Below are 17,724 nucleotides of genomic sequence, written 5' to 3' on the forward strand. Positions count from 1 at the left end.
AGAAGTTCATTTAAAAACATTCAAAGATTTTAGAAAAGCATAAAGAGGAAATTAAAAATCTCCTAAAATCTTGCTACACAGAAGTGGCTTCTGTTAATCTTTTGGTGGACACTATTCTGGATCTTCTCTCTAGGTATATTTTAACATATAGATACAGATAGTCTACACAGATGTAGAATTCACAAATGGAATTTTAATATTTTGAAAGATTTATAACCTGAAAGATACTTAGGTTATTTCCAAGTCTTTAATTTTGTAAACTATGCCATAATGGAGGTTTTTGTACATATATCTTCACAGATTCATTTACTCTATCTTTAAAAACACCATAAGTCTTTTAAAAATTTAAAAAATTGTTTTTTAATAGAGAAACGTCCAAAAAGCATATAATGTAGAAAATCAAAATCTCTCATAATCTCAGTCCTTTAGGTGTGTCCCCCTGTCCTGATCTTCTCACAATCATCTCCCAGGAAATGGCAGCTCCATCCTTCTGGCTCTACAGAAAAGCCATGGAATCATCGTTGGCTTCTCACTTTCCCTAAAAACCTTTGTCCAACACATTAGCACATTCTGTTCTACTTAAAAAAATATACAGAATCTAACCAATTCTCAGCAATCTCACTCATATCCACCTGGTCCAGCCGCCATCATTTTTTGCCTAGACCTAAAGTATTTAAGGCATGAAAAGTTCACTGATACAGTTTCAGATTCCATATTGCAATTAACTTTCAAGAAACACCACATGTCAAATTTTTGTGTAGCATCAAAGAAGTATATCCATAATTATCTGAAAAGGCTACAAAACCTTTTCAAACTACAAATCTCTGTGAGGATTCTTCACATATCTCAACTAAAACATCACATTATAACAGAATGGTTGCAAAAGGAGATATATGAATCTAGCTGACTTCTATTAAGTTAGACACTAAAGATATTTGCAAAAATGTAAAACAATGCCACACTTCTCACTAATTTTTTTTTTCCTAAGGAAGATTTGCCGTGAGCTAACACCTGTGCCAATCTTCCTCTATTTGTTAGTATGTGGGCCGCCAGCACAGCATGGTCGCTAATGGAGTGGTGTAGCTCCACACCTAGAACTGAAACCAGGCCACCGAAGTGAAGGGTGCCAAACTTAACCACTAGGCCACTGGGGCTGGCCCTCTTACTAATTTTTTATTGTTTTGAAGAATAGATATTTTTCCTGAGAAATCATGTTACTTATATTAACATAATGGGCTTATTATTATTTTTAAGTGAAGTAATAAATATTGGAGAATTTCTGTGTTTTAATTGATGCGGGAAATATTCATATATATAACCAACATAACCATGAGTGAACCACTGTTCTAGTTGCTTCCTTCTCATTCAGAGTAAAATCCAAAATCCTTACCATGGGTTACAAACTCCCTACATGACCCGACCCCATTTTCTCTATAATCTCAATACCTTCTCCTCTCTGACTTCATTTCTAATCACCTTTTCCCATCCTTTTTACAATGGCCTTCTTGATTTTCTTTAAATATACCAAGTAAGTTCCTACATGAGAGTCTTGGCACTAGTTTTTCTCAGTTTTGGAATACACTGCCCCAGATAATCCCATGGCTCACTCCCTTCCTTCAATTCGTTCTTAAATGTCACCTTATAAGCAAGATAGTCCCTAAATATCACATTAAAAAAATAGTGCAAAATGGCACCTTCCATCTTTCTTTGTTTCCTTTACTATACTTCATCTTTTTTTTTTTTTTTTTTTTTAAAGATTTTTTATTTTTTTTTTTATTTTTTCCTTTTTCTCCCCAACGCCCCCCGGTACATAGTTGTGTATTCTTCGTTGTGGGTTCTTCTAGTTGTGGTATGTGGGACGCTGCCTCAGCGTGGTCTGATGAGCAGTGCCATGTCCGCGCCCAGGATTCGAACCAACGAAACACTGGGCCGCCTGCAGCGGAGCGCGCGAACTTAACCACTCGGCCACGGGGCCAGCCCCTATACTTCATCTTTTTAAAATAGCAGTTATCACCTCTAGACTTATATTTTTAATGGTCTGTCTTCTCCATCTCGAGTGCAAGTCCCCAACAGCAGGGACTCTTCTGTCTTGCTCACTGCTATAGTTCAGTGCTAGAAACGTACCTGGCACTTAGTTTACTTTCAATAAATTTGATTAAATGGATGACTGAAATTGTCATCTTACTGTATTTATATTTCTTTTTCCTTTGAAAATGCTTGATTTGATTCACCAGGTTTTTCTCAACAAAGAGTCAATAAAATTTTTAAGATGCAAGTATATTTTATCCCAATAGGAAAGAACCCAAACAAACCAGAAATGATGGGAGAAAACATAGGTAGTAGAAAGGACTTTCATACCTGACATACTCTGAGTGCTTGGTCCAAGACTGTCTTCGTGTCAGTGTCATAGTCTGGGCAGGGCAGCATGGTTCGGCTGAGATGGGCCTGGAGTAGGAGATGGGCTTTGGTATGAGGGCTGTCAAATGAATGAGGATTTGATTCAAAGGGAAGACATTTTGCCAGTTCACTATTCATGTGATCTTCATTGTGTCTTACTGGCAAATCTGTGTATTCTTCTGCATCCTGAAAAAAAAAAAATCCCCCATCAATATATTTAATAATGTGCTAGAATAAAAATATAATAATTAATGTACTTCTTAGCTTTAACTACTGGCGTTTAAAACATGGTTTAGAAAAAACACAAGACAAACAACCATGCCCCTTAGAATTTTGCTTTGTTCAATACTATTATTAATACATAAGCAAAAGCTAGTAATGTACAATATATCTGAAATTTATGAAAGCTCTTCTTATTTATACAGTCAACAAAAATAACGGAGGACTTCCTGGGCATCACACGCTATGCCTGACTCTGGGGCCACAGCAGTGAACCTGAAACTGAGAGTTCACCAGGAACAAGCAAGTTCTACAAAATGTAATGAATGCTCTGATAAGGTAAGTACAGGGTGCTAAGAGACATTTAGTTTGAAGACCTACTTATTTTAGAGGGTCAGGGAAAACTTCTTGGAAAACGTGATATTTAAATTAAGATCTATAGGATGAGTGGAAGAAATAAGGCAGGGCTGGGGGAAGAGGAGATGAGGATAGGATTGGTAAAAATTTATTGTAATAAATTAGATTAAAATAAAGTGATTCAAAATTGAGGGTTTCCAGCTACACATGTAAGGAGCTTGAAAGCCACTATGTGGCTTTCAACAACAAGTAAACAGCTGAACAGACTGAAAGATCAACAACTCTTCTTGGATCCATAAGAGAGGGGAGGACACAGGGCAAACTGCTACCCCCAAGACTGGAGACAGGTGAACACAGGGAGTCACAGCTGGCAGCTGGAGCAGAGACTCAAGAGCAGACACTGCTAAGGGCACCAGGGCAAGAGTAAGAAAACAGATCTGTAATTGATGAATTGTTGAAGGATCAGTGTGGACAAGAAACAGAAGCTGCAACCAACCCGGAATTCTGCACCCAGTAAAATCACCCCTCAAAAGTGAAAGAGAAATGAAGACTTTGTCAGACCAACAAAAATTGGGTCAATTTGTTGCAAAAAAACCTAACTAAATGGAGAGAGATTGATCTATAGATTTAATACAATCCCAATCAAAACCACAGCAGACTTTGTTTTCCCCTTTGGTAAAAATTAACAAGTTGATTCTAAAATTCATATGAAAATGCAAAGGACTAGACTAGCTAAAAGAACTCTAAAAAAGAACAAAGCCGAAAAGCTAGAACTACCTGATCTCAATACTTAACACAAAGCTGCATTAATCAAAAAAGGGTTGTATTGGAATAGAATAAAGAGTCTAGAAATAAACCCATACATACATGGACAACCAATTTGTGACAAAGGCTCAAAGACAAATTAGTGGAGAAAGAACAGACTTTTCAAGAAATGAATAATTGGGTATCTACACCAAAAAAACAAAGAAAACACTTTGATCCCTATCGAACACTGTATACAAAAATTCACTCAAATGTATCATAGACCTAAATATAAAATCTAAAACTATAAAACTTCCAGAAGAAAATAGGAGAACACTTTTGTTACCTAGGGTTAGGAAAAGATTTTTTTTTATAGGATAACTTAAAGCATGATCTATAAGAGATAAAATTGATCAATTGAGCTTCATCAAAATAAAACCCTTCTGTTCTTAAAAAGGCATTAAGGGAATGAAAATATAGACCACAGACTGGAAGCATCTGAAAAGCATATATCTAATATAGGACTTATATCTAGACTATACAAACTCTTAAAACTCAAAGTGGGAAAAGAGCCCATGAAAAAATGGGCAAAGATTTTAACAGATACTTTATATAAAGATGTGCAATATTATTAGCTATTAGGAAAATAAGAACTAGAATGGCCAAAATTTAAATGGCTGACATACCAAGTATTGGCAAAGATGTAGAAAAACTGGAACTTTCATACACAGCTGGTGGGAATGTAAAATGTTATGGTCCCTTTGGAAAACAGTTTCACATTTTCTCAAAAATTAAACACACCACTACCATGTGATCCAGCCATTCCATTCCTATGGATTTACCCAAGAGAAAAGAAAGCGTATGTCCACACAAAGACTTATCAAGTAAACTGGAAAAAACATGTCCATCAACAAGCAAAGGGATAAACAAATTGTGTTATATCCATACAATGGGATTCTACTCAGCAATAAAAAGAATGAACTACTGATACTCACCATAACATGGATGAGTCTCAAAATAATTATGCTGAGTGAAAGAAGCCAGACCAAAAAAAGGGTACATACTTTAGGATTTCATTTATATAATACTCTAGAAAATGCAAACTAATCTATAGCAACAGAAACAGACAGGTGGTTATCTGGGGAAGGGGTCAGAGTGGGAGGGATGGGAATTAAAGCAGGGAGTACCTACTCAGAGAGGGGTACAAGATAACTGTGATTTGCATTTGACAGGCATAGGATTCTTGCCCACGAAATAGGATTCTCTGACAGAACCCCTTAAGATTTTATTATTTGGAATTCAAATTCAGTAATGTGAAACAATTTGAGTATTCTACTCTCTACGTATAGTATGTCCTCATCTTTTCTTACTTCATCAACAATTTCAGAAACTTGTGCCTTTACTGTATGCTAAGAATATACTACAAGAGTACTTAAAAAAAAGGGCAATGATGATAGTTATATCCTTATGATAAAAATTCATCATTATATTAACAAATTCCTATTTCAAAAATTGAATGGAATAAATTCATTTAAACAAATACTTGTTGAATATCTACCTCATGAGGGAGATAGACATTATATTCAATCATATAAATAAATGCAAACTTGATATGGTGACAAGTGCTATGAAGAAGAAATACACGGAAGCATGAGACAGTTTATCAAAGAAATTAGATCAAGTTAGAAAAGTCATAGAGGCTTCCTGAAGAAAAAGGCAGATAAGCTAAGATAGAAGATGAGCAGGTATTAACCAGGTGGAAAGAAAAGTGAAGAGCTGTCTAGGAAGAGTATATGCAAAGGCCCTACAGTGGGAGGGAAAAGGGTGAGTCCAAAAGACTAAAAAATGTTGTCTAAAAATAATTTCAATTGATTTAATATAGTACGCTGAAAACAATATCTTAAATGAATATTTGAACCATTCTGTTTAACTGAACTGGAAAAATATTATTAAATTACGTCCACTGTTTTACTTTGTTTTGCAATACTAAGAAATATCACAGCTATTTTAGGCTATTTTGAACACTCTTCACCCTTTTGGACTGCCTTATGTAAGAAGCGTATGCTGACACGTTGCAGTTAATAACGTTTTGCCCCTGTGTGCCATAGTGGTTTTCTTTTTGTTTGTCGTTTCAGCTATTTTGTGTTCTCTCTGCAGTCATCTGCCAAAAAAGAAGGACCAGTTATGTATGATAATGCTATTATTTCTGATTTCAGGTGAATTTCAGGACTGAAGCAGTCACCAGATGACTGACCCATCTCAATCTATTATCTGGGCTCCAGATTCCTATCAGTAACTGACCAGCTATCCCAGACTTGCCAAATGGCTTGAGAAAAATGAAACAGGAGATAAGGAAGAAGATGGTTCAGAAATCTAAAACATGATCTTTTTCTTCAAGAAAATTAAAATGACATTGGAAGAAATAATTTATATAAATAATTATTTTAAGTGTAGAATAGATTACTCTTATTCAGAAAAGCGTACTGGAGTGAATTGGATGTGTTCAAAAGTTTCCCAAAAGAGAGAGTGTTTGTTCTAGGCTTAGCACAATTCGCAGAAGAAGAGAGAGGGAGAGAGATTCCCTGCATTCCAGACAGAGAAAATAGCACAAGCAGATCCATAAAGACAGATAAGGAGAGGTCTAAGGTTTAAGCCTCAGGGATGTGGAGAATGATGATGCTATTAATAGCAGAGAAGTTGGGAACACTCAGTGAGCGGGAGCTTTCTGTCAAGTATGCAAAACACACTTAAAGAGATGCCGATAATCCAGAGAGCTAGGTGGAGGTGAAGGGAGAAGAAATCAACTGCAAGTCTGTTTCAAAGTCTAAAAATTTATTCCTATTTAGATTTCTATCTACTGTTCATGAAATACAACTTCTGATCTTTCACCAGAAGAAAATCGAATAGCTATTTTAATACCGCAAACTGAACTGATTCTTCAGGTCCTGAATACATAGGAAACAGGATTAGACTTACAAATTATATGAAAAATTCAATTAAAATAAAAAAATATAAGGAAAGTAAGAATTCGGCTGAAGGCACTAATAGTATTACCTAAGTAATCCACTTCTCTCAGTACAATCCTACTCAAATTTGATAAGAAGCCTTATATATCCCCTTCCCACACTGAAAGACAGGGAGAGAGAGACTGACTCGGAGGCAACAATATAAACTGGGCATTCCCCAGTCTTAGTTCCCAAATAGCTCTGAAAGTATAAATGTTTTTCTGTGATGTGTGATTCTATATCCAAGGATGCACATTTTTCATAAAACGTGACTTCTAAAATGCAAGCCAACTACTTCATTCGGCCCTAAAGAAGCTACGATCTGCTCCACGGCTGGAGGAAAACTAGTGGTGTTGACCTCCCTGAGAAGCAGCACATCTGAAGAGGGCTGACTACTCACAATCATGCTTATTGTACTCTTGGGGTTATTTTCAAGTAAATTTGATCATTAGTGCTTTTCGTTTTATTTGCTCTGCTTTAGAATCTAAACTCCATGTAAGATGGGACTCCACTGTTCTCCAAACCATGCCAATTCTGCTTGAATTACCCGATTTATTGCTTTAATCCCCTGCTTCACTAGGATTGTGAATTTGCTCACTGCCAGCAGTATCAGTATCAGATGAGTCTGCTCACAGCTGAGTACATTTTAGGTTGGAAAAAATGCTCTGCAGTAGAGAGATCCTTCTAAGTCTAACAAGGGGGCCATGGGATCTTTAATGTAGATTACCCGAAGACAGTGACCTTACTAAAAAATTTAATTCAGTGCATGAAAAATTTCGCAGTGCACAAAGCGATCTTTCTATACTAAGGTTCCTTAATCTCTCTGTGGAAAACTATACACTTTAATAAAAATTAAAAGTATTTTAATAACCACAATGGACAAGGTCTGAGTACGCTGAGTCATTCGTTTACCAAATATTATTCCACACATATTATTGCTGGGTCTGCAATGGTGAACAAAAGCAGACACATCAGCCCCTATTCTCATGAAGCTTTACAGTCAAGCTGGGGAGCCAGACCTCAAATCCAAATTGACCATGAATAAAAGTAAAATGACAACTGGACAAGTATAAGGAGGGAGAGTTACAAATTGTAACAGAGTGAGGGAGGGTACCTTTGAGGAGGTTATGACTGAGTCGAAAGAGAGTAAAAAACTATTTTTTTAGATAAAGAAGGGAGGAATGATAGGTTAAGGTTCAAACTTGAATTGAAAAAAAGAAACACTGACTCATTACAGGGACACACTCTTTAGAATGTCTATATAGAATTTATTACTTAATATATGCTTTTGATAAGTAACATCTTTTTCATTATTAAATTTGACACAGGTTTTTGAGATCTTCAAAGGAGTTGATATTTGATTTATGAAAGTTTATAAAATATCAAATCAATAATAGTTTCCACAGTTAAAAATTATCCATAATTAACTGAGGTCTAAGCAAAAGCTATTACTTCCTTTGAGGAGCCCTCCTTTTCTGCTTCCAGTGTTTGAATTAAAGGGGAATCCAAAGAACGTAGTAATAATTCATCTCTTTAGAAATGTTAGAGATCACGAGGGTGGTATGGCATGGTGTGAGGTGGGAGAGGGAATAGTGGATCTGGGAATTGATACAACAGGTGGATTTTCAGCTCTGCCATTTACAAGCTATGTGACCTTCTGAGAGTAACTGAACCTCCCTAAGTCCCAAATTCCTTATCTTCAATTGGCGTTTGGTGGGAGGATTCAATGTGATAGTGTTTATGAAACACTTAAACACTGTCAGACTTGGTATAAAATGTTAGGCATTATCATTATTATAATAATCCCCACATCTGACACCATACAAGATGTTAACTGAGGTTTAAGATTCAATTATTTGAGTTTTGTTCTACAGTTTGCAGCTGTAAATCTTTGTTTATAATTAGGTAAATATACTTCACTACCTAAAATGACATTGAATCTTAAATATTATTCAAAGAAAAAAGATTTTTTTTTTTACTAATGCTTTACTAGCGGCACATTCATTTCATCCAAGTAATCATACACTTTTTACGTCATTGTGTTACAGAAAATATTGGCTGTTTAAAAGATAACGTTCTTGTAATACAAGAGACAGTCAAATTAAAGATAAAATATTCAGGAATTGTATCCTCTTGAACTGCAGATCTGATACTGCAGGCTTTAGTCTCCAATCTCCAATTAGGTTTCTTTTAAATCCATATGAATTAAATGTTCACAAAAGCACATCGTGTGATAAGGAAATATGCTCTTTTCGGTGTACCTCAGTGAACCAACTCAAAATACTGTGGAAAGACAGGGAAAAAAACCAAATCATTTATATTACACACCTGGTGCAACTTCTCTGAAGAAAAAGTATTATGGATTGTTATATTACTATGAAATCCTGCAGTGTTTTCTAGTTAAAACTCAAGTGCTATGAACACAAGAATGAAACAGAAAATAACGATTTTTATATCAATTAGAATAAAAAATATTAGCATTTAAAATTTTTCTTTTTGGTTTGATTATGGACTCAAGAAGCAATTTAAAATGAAGAATGAATGAAGACAACTGCTATTTAATCCCCAATTGCTCTACCAGACCCTCGTGTGAAAACCACGATCGTTTATTCCTGGAATTCCAGCTCACAATTTTTCTAAGCTCCTTAGAATGTGACGTTTGCTTCACCACTTTACTTAGCTCCTACCTCCTTCAAGTAGTTTATTCTGGATATTTCAGAATACTTACAAAGGAGATGCTTTATTTAGTTTAGATTAATTAGAAAAGCAGCAACCCCAGGATCAGCAGAGAGAGCTAGTAAAATAATCAAAATCCCCACTTAAAAACAAGCAAGGAAACGAGCCCCTTTCTAGCCACTTCTTCCTCAGTAGGACAGTCTATTTACTCCCAAATTACTCCTCTAATTTTAAACAACTTGTCTAGTTAATTTCCTGTGTGTGATCACTGAGTCTAAGTGAGGTTCATTTTCTTATCTACATCATGTAGGTAATTAAAGGAAATTGAAAGTGGGCAGTGAAGCTTTTATGCAACTGGGATTGAAGCTGAATGGAGGGCAGCAAGGTCAGTGGAGTCCATTATATTTTTATGTGAGGGGCTGGTTTGTCTGCCCTGTCCTTGTTTATTTAGTGCGGGCTGGACAGGCTACTAACTGCAAATCTATGTCTCTGATTTGCCCAGCTGTCCTTGAATAAAGACGTCTTCCCTTGCAAATGTTAAATGACAGTGATTGACAACCTATGATGAACTCTGCTTGCAACCCCCTGCTACTGTTTTTAGATTGCAAAAGAAAAAATAGAATAAAGAAACATCTTCCATAATCACATGAAATGGGCCCTGCTGTTCACTCAATAGTTTTCATTTTGTTTCCCTTTTCATTACAAACCTCACTCTGTTCTACAAATGCCATAAACTCAGCTACTGCACATAAGGTAAAAAATAAAAAAAAATACATAGGTATATATGCTACTATGTTTTGCCCGCATATTTACACTGATCTTAGTTTACTGGGGATATACACTCTGACAGAATGGTCTATTCACACCACTATATCACTAACTTGTTTGTTCTCCCAAGAACAGGGGCAGTAACTATAAGATTCTGCTTTACCTAAGCAAACTACCGGGGTAAGAAACGGCCAGGACGGGTTCATGCTTGGTCTCGCGTAAGCATGACGTAACAGTAAACTAGTGCTTTTATGTCGCTGCACACCTCACTGCCCACGCTGAACTCACTAAGGAGCAGATGAGAGGGCACGTGTGCAGTGGGGATGGCAACCTGATCAATGTGAGAGACTAAAGAAGCCTTGGCTATAACTTAATCTCTGTTATGGGAAAAGTAAAACTTAGAAAGTTAATGAGTTCTAGACTTTAAGTAGCACTTGATTAATTTGTAACATTCTGAGGCGTTACAACAAACCAAAATTAGTTTCTCACATTCCAGTGCTGTCTTTTGGCCACTGAAGCTGTAGAAAAAGCATTTCAGTAAATTTCCCTAATAGGAACCCTGTTTAATTTCTGTGCCCTTCAGAAGAACTAAACTAATTGTATATTATATATTTTATAATAATATTTGAAAAATAATCTAGCATTTACCAAGCCAGGTTCAGATATATTAAGGGATAAGAAACTATGCCTCATATTTTTATCTTTATTACTTCAGATTACATTTTATTTAATCATTAATCTATTAAAAAATTAAGTGTAATATAACATTTTTAAAATCAAATAGTATATATAATTAGTATTGTTTCTAACACATGATTTGTGCTTTTATAAAAATTATCTACTCAAACTGAATAAATCATATACTACTATACTGAGTAAAGTGTATCTCCAAAATAAAAGACTGCCGTAAACTAAACTTACGTGGAATTTATAATGACCTCAAAATTCAGAGAAAGGTATACTAGGGGTGAAATTAGTAACATTCCAGGTTAAAGGGAAAAAGGAAAAAAAGAGCCCTTGGTTATAAAACACTTTTTGGAAAATGATAAAACTAAGATCTAGGTAATTAAGCAATAATAAAATATTTTTTCCAATGTGCATACAATTTGCTTTGCTAAAAGCATCAAAATAATTTTATTATATGCAGATGGCAAAAATGTAAATACTGATATAATTGTAATTACTCATAGATCTATGTATGTTTCCTTTCAGGGATTATGTGAGTATATGTGTCTGATTTGTATCAATGTCTCAAACTTATGGACATATGGTTGGCCTTCAACCAATTAGGGCAAGCACCGAATCATTTGCCAAAAACAAATATGAACAAGAAATAATACCTTATTCTTTCCATTGCAAGAATGACCACCTGGTTGACAGCTGGATTTTAACGGGTCTTATAATAGTGGGTACCAGCAGGTCTGTTGTACTTAAAATAATTTCAGTGGTAAGAATTCCATCAGAAACTTCTATTTTCCAGGATTTATAGCTAAGTCCTCAAAAAATTGCTCTTTGATGAAACTTGAAAAAAAATTCCTCAGTTTTCAAGGATATAATAAAAATGCCTTATAGCTTAACAATGTTTAGATATTTTCCTTTTAAGAAATAAAAATCTTGATGCTATCAGGTTTGAATCCTAAAGGGGATAACCAAGATTAGTAGCCACATATAATAAGTCTATTGTTAAATGTCACACTCTGCATTCTACCTTTAAAAGCTAAACAAATATTTTCTTACCACCTTGCTTCTGCCTTTAAAACTTCACATATTTATTAGGATGACTTCCTTTATAATTTGCATTTCTATAGGCTATGAGATTACATTCAAACATAAAATAAATGAAAAAGAAAAACCCAAAGTAGAAACATTAAAACATTCTAATCTATTTAATAACTACTGAATATTTTTCTTCCAAGAGTTAATACATACATACACGAAAAGTTAAATAAATCTAAAAGTGAAATATCAAAATAGACTGATATACAAGAAATATCACAAGATAATACGGGAGTGATTGACAAATTAATGAAACAAACATTGGTGTCATGAATTTAGAAAAAGTAGTAGTCAACAAGTGTGAATTAGTAAATATTTTAAGAGGTAGCTGAGCCAAGATGGATGGATGAATGTTAGACACATTTCCAGGTGGGAATCATAGCAAAGGCGTGAAGCTGAGTGTACATGCAGCATGTGCAAAGGTAAAAGTAAGATGGTTAATCAGGAGAAGTGAGGGTGGATCTGTAAGAGTCTAATGGAAGGTGTAGGTAAAAAAGGAAGACTGCAGAGGGTCTTGACAGCCAGGTTCAGGAAATAATGCCTTATTATGTACATAATTTTAGATTTTGGAAGGCAGAAATGATACAAATGGTGTTCTTTTGTTTGGTTTTGTTTTTGTGAGGAAGATTAGCCCTGAGCTAACATCTGCCACCAATCCTCCTCTTTTTGCTGAGGAAGACTGGCCCTGAGCTAACATCTGTGCCCATCTTCCTCTACTTTTTATGTGGGACATCTGCCACAGCATGGCTTGACAAGCAGAGCGTAGGTCTGTGCCCGGGATCCAAACTGGTGAACCCTGGGCTGCCGAAGTGGAACATGTGAACTTAACCACTGTGCCACCAGGCCAGTCCAACAGATGGTGTTTTAAAACAGATAAATTGGCAGGGATGAGTTGGGTGAATTAAAGAGGAGAGAGAAACTAAAGTGGGAGAATCACTTAGGTGACTGTTTAGCACAATTATTTAGGAAAGGGGTGATAAGAACCCAGACGGAAGCTGAAGAGTGAACATTTTTTTAAAGAAGGCAGAAACTTGAGAAAAAAACTATAAAGGAAGGTCTGAACAGTCTTGATAATTGGTTTAATATGAGGAGTTGGGGAGGAGAAAAGAAAGAGCCAAGGATTACTCGAAGTAATTCATCTTGAGAGTATGAAAGAATGCAAGTACAACTGATAGACAAAACAATGACAGGAATAATCAGTCTTCCGGCAATAATGAAGACCAGGACTGACACATTCTGAGTTTGGGTCACAGAGGGAAAATGAAGTGGGAATGTCCACTGAGCCAGCATAAGTGTGGAACTGTAGTTCACAAGCATGTCGAGACTGGTGACTGTTATGACATACATCTATTTAAAGCTGGTATTTTAAACTATAATTGTGTGTGACCTGGGAAGGTGAATACATAGAAAAGCAGATAACCAAGAAAAAAAGTTGAAGAACAACTGGAGGCAGGCACAGGAAGGGGAGGCAGTGTCAAGCCATAAGAAAAAGAGCTGAATAAGATGTAAAGTGCACTTTTAAGGGTGAAGAAAGTATGAAGAAGTAAACAATGTTGTCAAATGCTATAAAAAGATCGAAGAGAATGAGTACTAAGAAAAGACTGTAACAGTGGGTAATTAGGAGAACACTGGGAACCTCTAAAAATTCTGAACAACAGTAATCCAGGTGAGAGGAAGTTACGAATGAATGGACGAAAAAGAAATAGAGATAGCAGGTTGAGATCTCATTTTTTATTTTGGCAGTGAGTAGGAGAAAGGAAATAAGATGTTTAGTTGAGGAGTGTGGTAAAATCAAACAAAGAGGTTTCTTCTCTCTAGACTAAGGACGACCTATATATATTTAGAAGCGCATTTTTTTGAGTTAAAAAAGTTATTTTTAGGTTTCTAAGAAACCATATCAAGAGAACTACTGAGAAAATTCTATAACAAGAGAGTTAAGAGGGAGAGAACCAGTGGAGTATTAGAGACAGCTTGTGAGAATCAACTGTTATCCATTCTATGGATTTATCACATTTCATTTATCTATTCATTAGTTAATGGATAGTTGGGCTCTTTCCACTTTCTGGGTATTATGAACATTTGTGTACCAGTTTTTGTCTGGACACGTTTCAATCCATTTGGGCATAAACCTAGGAGTGAAACTGGTGTGCCACACGGTAATTGTACTTGACATCTTGAGGAATAATTTTTCCAAAGTGGCTGCATCACTTTATATTCCCACCAGCAATGAGGGTCTCAATTTCTCCATATCCTCACCAACATTTGTTATTGTTTGTCTTTTTTTTTTTAAAGATTGGCACCTGAGCTAACAACTGTGGCCAATCTTTTTTTTTTTTTTTTTCCTGCTTTATCTCCCCAAATCCCCCCTGGTACATAGTTGTATATCAGTTGCAGGTCCTTCTAGTTGTGGCATATGGGACGCTGCCTCAATGTGGCCTGATGAGTGGTGCCATGTCCGCACCCAGGATCTGAACCCTGGGCCGCCGCAGCGGAGCGAGCGAACTGAACCACTCGGCCACGGGGCCGGCCCCTATTGTTTGTCTTTTTGATTGTAACCATCTTTGTATGTATTAAGTGGTATCTCCTTGTGGTTTTGATTCTCATCTCCCTAATAACTAATCATGTTAAGCATCTTTTTATGTGCTTATCAGCCATTTGTATATCTTCTCTGGAGAAATGTCTATTCAGATCCTTTGCCCATTTTTAAATTGAGCCATTTATCTTTTTAGTATTGAGATAAAAAAATTCTTGATACATTCTGGATACAAGTCCTTTATCAGATATATGATCTGCAAATACTTTTTTCTATTTGGTGGGCTATCTTTTCACTTTCTTGATGATATCATTTGCAGCACAAGAGCTTTTTTGAAGAAGTTCAATTTATCTTCGTTTTTCTTTTGTTGCTTGCACTTTTGGTGTTTTATCTGAAAATTCATGGCCTAACCTAAGGTGAGGAAAATTTATACCTATATTTTCTTCTAAGAGTATTATAGTTTTAGCCCCTACATTTAGGGCTGTGGTAAATTTAGAGTTAATTTTTGTGTATGGTGTGAGGAAGGGGTCCAACTTTATTATTTTGTATGTATATATCCAATTACCTCAGTAGCATTTGTTGAAAACACTATTCTTTCTCCATTTTATTGTCTTGTCACTCTGGTATAAAAATCAACTGACCATAACTGTCAGGGGTTATTTCTAGACTCTCAATTCTATTTCATTGATCTATATGTCTATCCTTTTGCCATGACCACACTATTCCGATTATGCTAGCTTTGTAGTAAGTTTTGAAATTAGGAAGTATGAGTCTTCCTCTTTGCTCTCTTTTTCAAGATTATTTTGACTACTCTGGGTTCCTTATATTTCCATAAGAATTATAGCATCAGCTTCTCAATTTCTGCAAAACAGTCAGCTGGGATCTTGATAGGGATTGTGTTGAACCTGTAGATGAATATGGAGAGTATTGCCATCTTAACAATATTAAGTCTTTGGATTCACAAACATGGGATACCTCTTCATTTATTTAGATCTTTGTTTTCTTTCAAGGGTGTTTTGTAGTTTTTAGTGTACGAGTCTGTACTTCTTTGGCTGAATTTATTCCTCAGTATTTTATTCTTTTTGATGCTATTGTAAATGAAATTTTCTTAATTTTATTTCACATTGGTCATTTCTAGTATATAAAAATACAATTGATTTTTCGTAAACTGATCTGGTATCCTAAAACCTTGCTAAACTTTTTTATTAACTCTAAAATAGTAGTTTGTTAAATTCCTTAGACTTTTCTATATACAAGATCATGTCATCTGCAACTGGAAACAGTTTTACTTCTTCTTTTCCAATTTGGATGCCTTTAATGTTTTTCTTCCCCAGTTGCTCTAGCCAGAGTCTCCAGCACAATCTTAATAGAAATGGTGAGAATAGACATCCTTGCCTTATTGCCAATTTTAGGGAGAAACTATCCAGTTTTTCATCATTTAGCATGAAGTTAGCTGTGGGGTTTTTGTAGATGCCTTTGTCGGGCTGAGGAATTTCCCTTCTATTTCTACTTTGTTGAGTGTTTTCAATCATGAAACGGTGTTGGATTTTGTCAATTTTTTTTTGTGTCACTGAGATGATCGTGTGGGTTTTGTCCTTTATTCTATTAACATGCGCATTACATTAATTGTCTTCTGGATGTTAAATCAACCTTGCATTCTGGGATAGATCCTACTTGGTCATGGTGGATTTGGTTTGCTAGTATTTTGTTGAGGAGTTTTGCACTTATATTCACAAGGGACATTAGTCTGTGATATTCTTTTCTTGTGACGTCCTTGTCTGGTTTTGGTGTCAGGGTAACACTGACCTCATAGAATGAGTTGGGAGGCGTTCTCTCTCTTTTATTTTTGAAAGAATTTATATAGGATTGGTAGAAATTCTTAGAATCTGTGGTAGAAATCACTAATAAAGCCATCTGAGCTTGGGCTTTTCTTAGTGAGTGAAAATGGGTGCTGCCTACCATCTGGAGTTCAGACTCTTTCTGGAGGGGAGTTGGAGCAGATCATTTGATAATGAAAAGGGTCTTCTTTTTAGGGCCTAGCACAGTTCTGTACATTGAGAAGACGATTCATAAAAATTTGCTGAATACTTACACAAAAAGCTTCTTTTTCTTTTTCAAGTAAAAATGAACTGAAGAATAAAGGAACCAGTAAAAAATGTTAAGTAAAAAATGCCATTCAATTCCTTCTATATATCTAAACTTTTATATATTTTTAAATAAATATTTATTTAAACTTTATACATCTTTTATCTAAAAAAAATATCTATTTGTTTTTTGTTTTGTTTGTTTTTTTGAGGAAGATTAGCCCTGAGCTAACTACTGCCAATCCTCCTCTTTTTGCTGAGGAAGACTGGTCCTGAGCTAACATCCATGCCCATCTTCCTCTACTTTATACATGGGACTCCTACTACAGCATGGCTTTTGCCAAGTGGTGCCATGTCTGCACCCGGGACCCGAACAGGCGAACCCAGGGCTGCTGAGAAGCAGAACACGCGAACTTAACCGCTGCGCTACCGAGTGGGCCCCGTATCTATTTGTTTCTAATCATTCTAAAGGTAGATTGCTTCCCTTCAATGTGGCATAACAACAATATTAAAATAGTGCTTAACGGTTTGCCAAGTGCTTTCATCAACATATTATATATTAAAAACAACTCTGTGAAGAAAAATAAGCATCATCACTTCCTACTTTACTGGTGAAGAAATAGGCTCAGAGAGAATAAGATAGATACTGTGATGGCGGTGGTGTAGTCATAATAAACCAAAGCCATGTTCTTTCCCTTATGCAGGGGCGTCTGTCATCTGAGTATTCATTACCTAAGTCCCTACGGCTGAAAAGTTGTGCAAAAAAGTGAGTCATAACACAGTATTCTTAAATATTTCAACCAATTAAAAATTAGCCATCAAGCATTCCTCCTAATTTAACATTATCATCTATCCCTAGCCATCAGTCAATAACTTTGCCAGTCTCTGACTAATTGTATAAAATGAACTCAACAATATAATGCAAAACAATTAAAAAATGATTGCAAAGTGAAACTAAACATCTTGGAAAAGATGCATTATTTCATTAAGTCAATGAAACTGATACTGGAGAAACTGAACTAACACGCAAATCCACTGGCGAATGAGAATCAAGCAGAGTTAGGCGGATTAACAACTGAAGAAGAAAAATCCTTAAGAATGATGATACTGTAAGTGCTCAAAAGCAAATGATTTCCATATCCAAGAACTGAGATAGGTCATGGGG

At 35.7% G+C, this 17,724-nt stretch overlaps 1 protein-coding gene across 1 annotated transcript in view; it reads right to left on the reverse strand.

Moving 5' to 3' along the window:
• The window catches only part of ASCC3 (activating signal cointegrator 1 complex subunit 3), a 320,801-nt gene that overhangs the window by 25,811 nt on the left and 277,266 nt on the right, over nucleotides 1–17,724 (reverse strand). The window contains exon 37 of the mRNA XM_008516619.2: nucleotides 2,359–2,583. Coding sequence (XP_008514841.1) covers nucleotides 2,359–2,583 — 225 coding nt within the window. The remainder of the gene's footprint in view (nucleotides 1–2,358; nucleotides 2,584–17,724) is intronic.

This window comes from Equus przewalskii, chromosome 9, assembly GCF_037783145.1.
Source record: "Equus przewalskii isolate Varuska chromosome 9, EquPr2, whole genome shotgun sequence".
Lineage (NCBI taxonomy): Eukaryota > Metazoa > Chordata > Mammalia > Perissodactyla > Equidae > Equus > Equus przewalskii.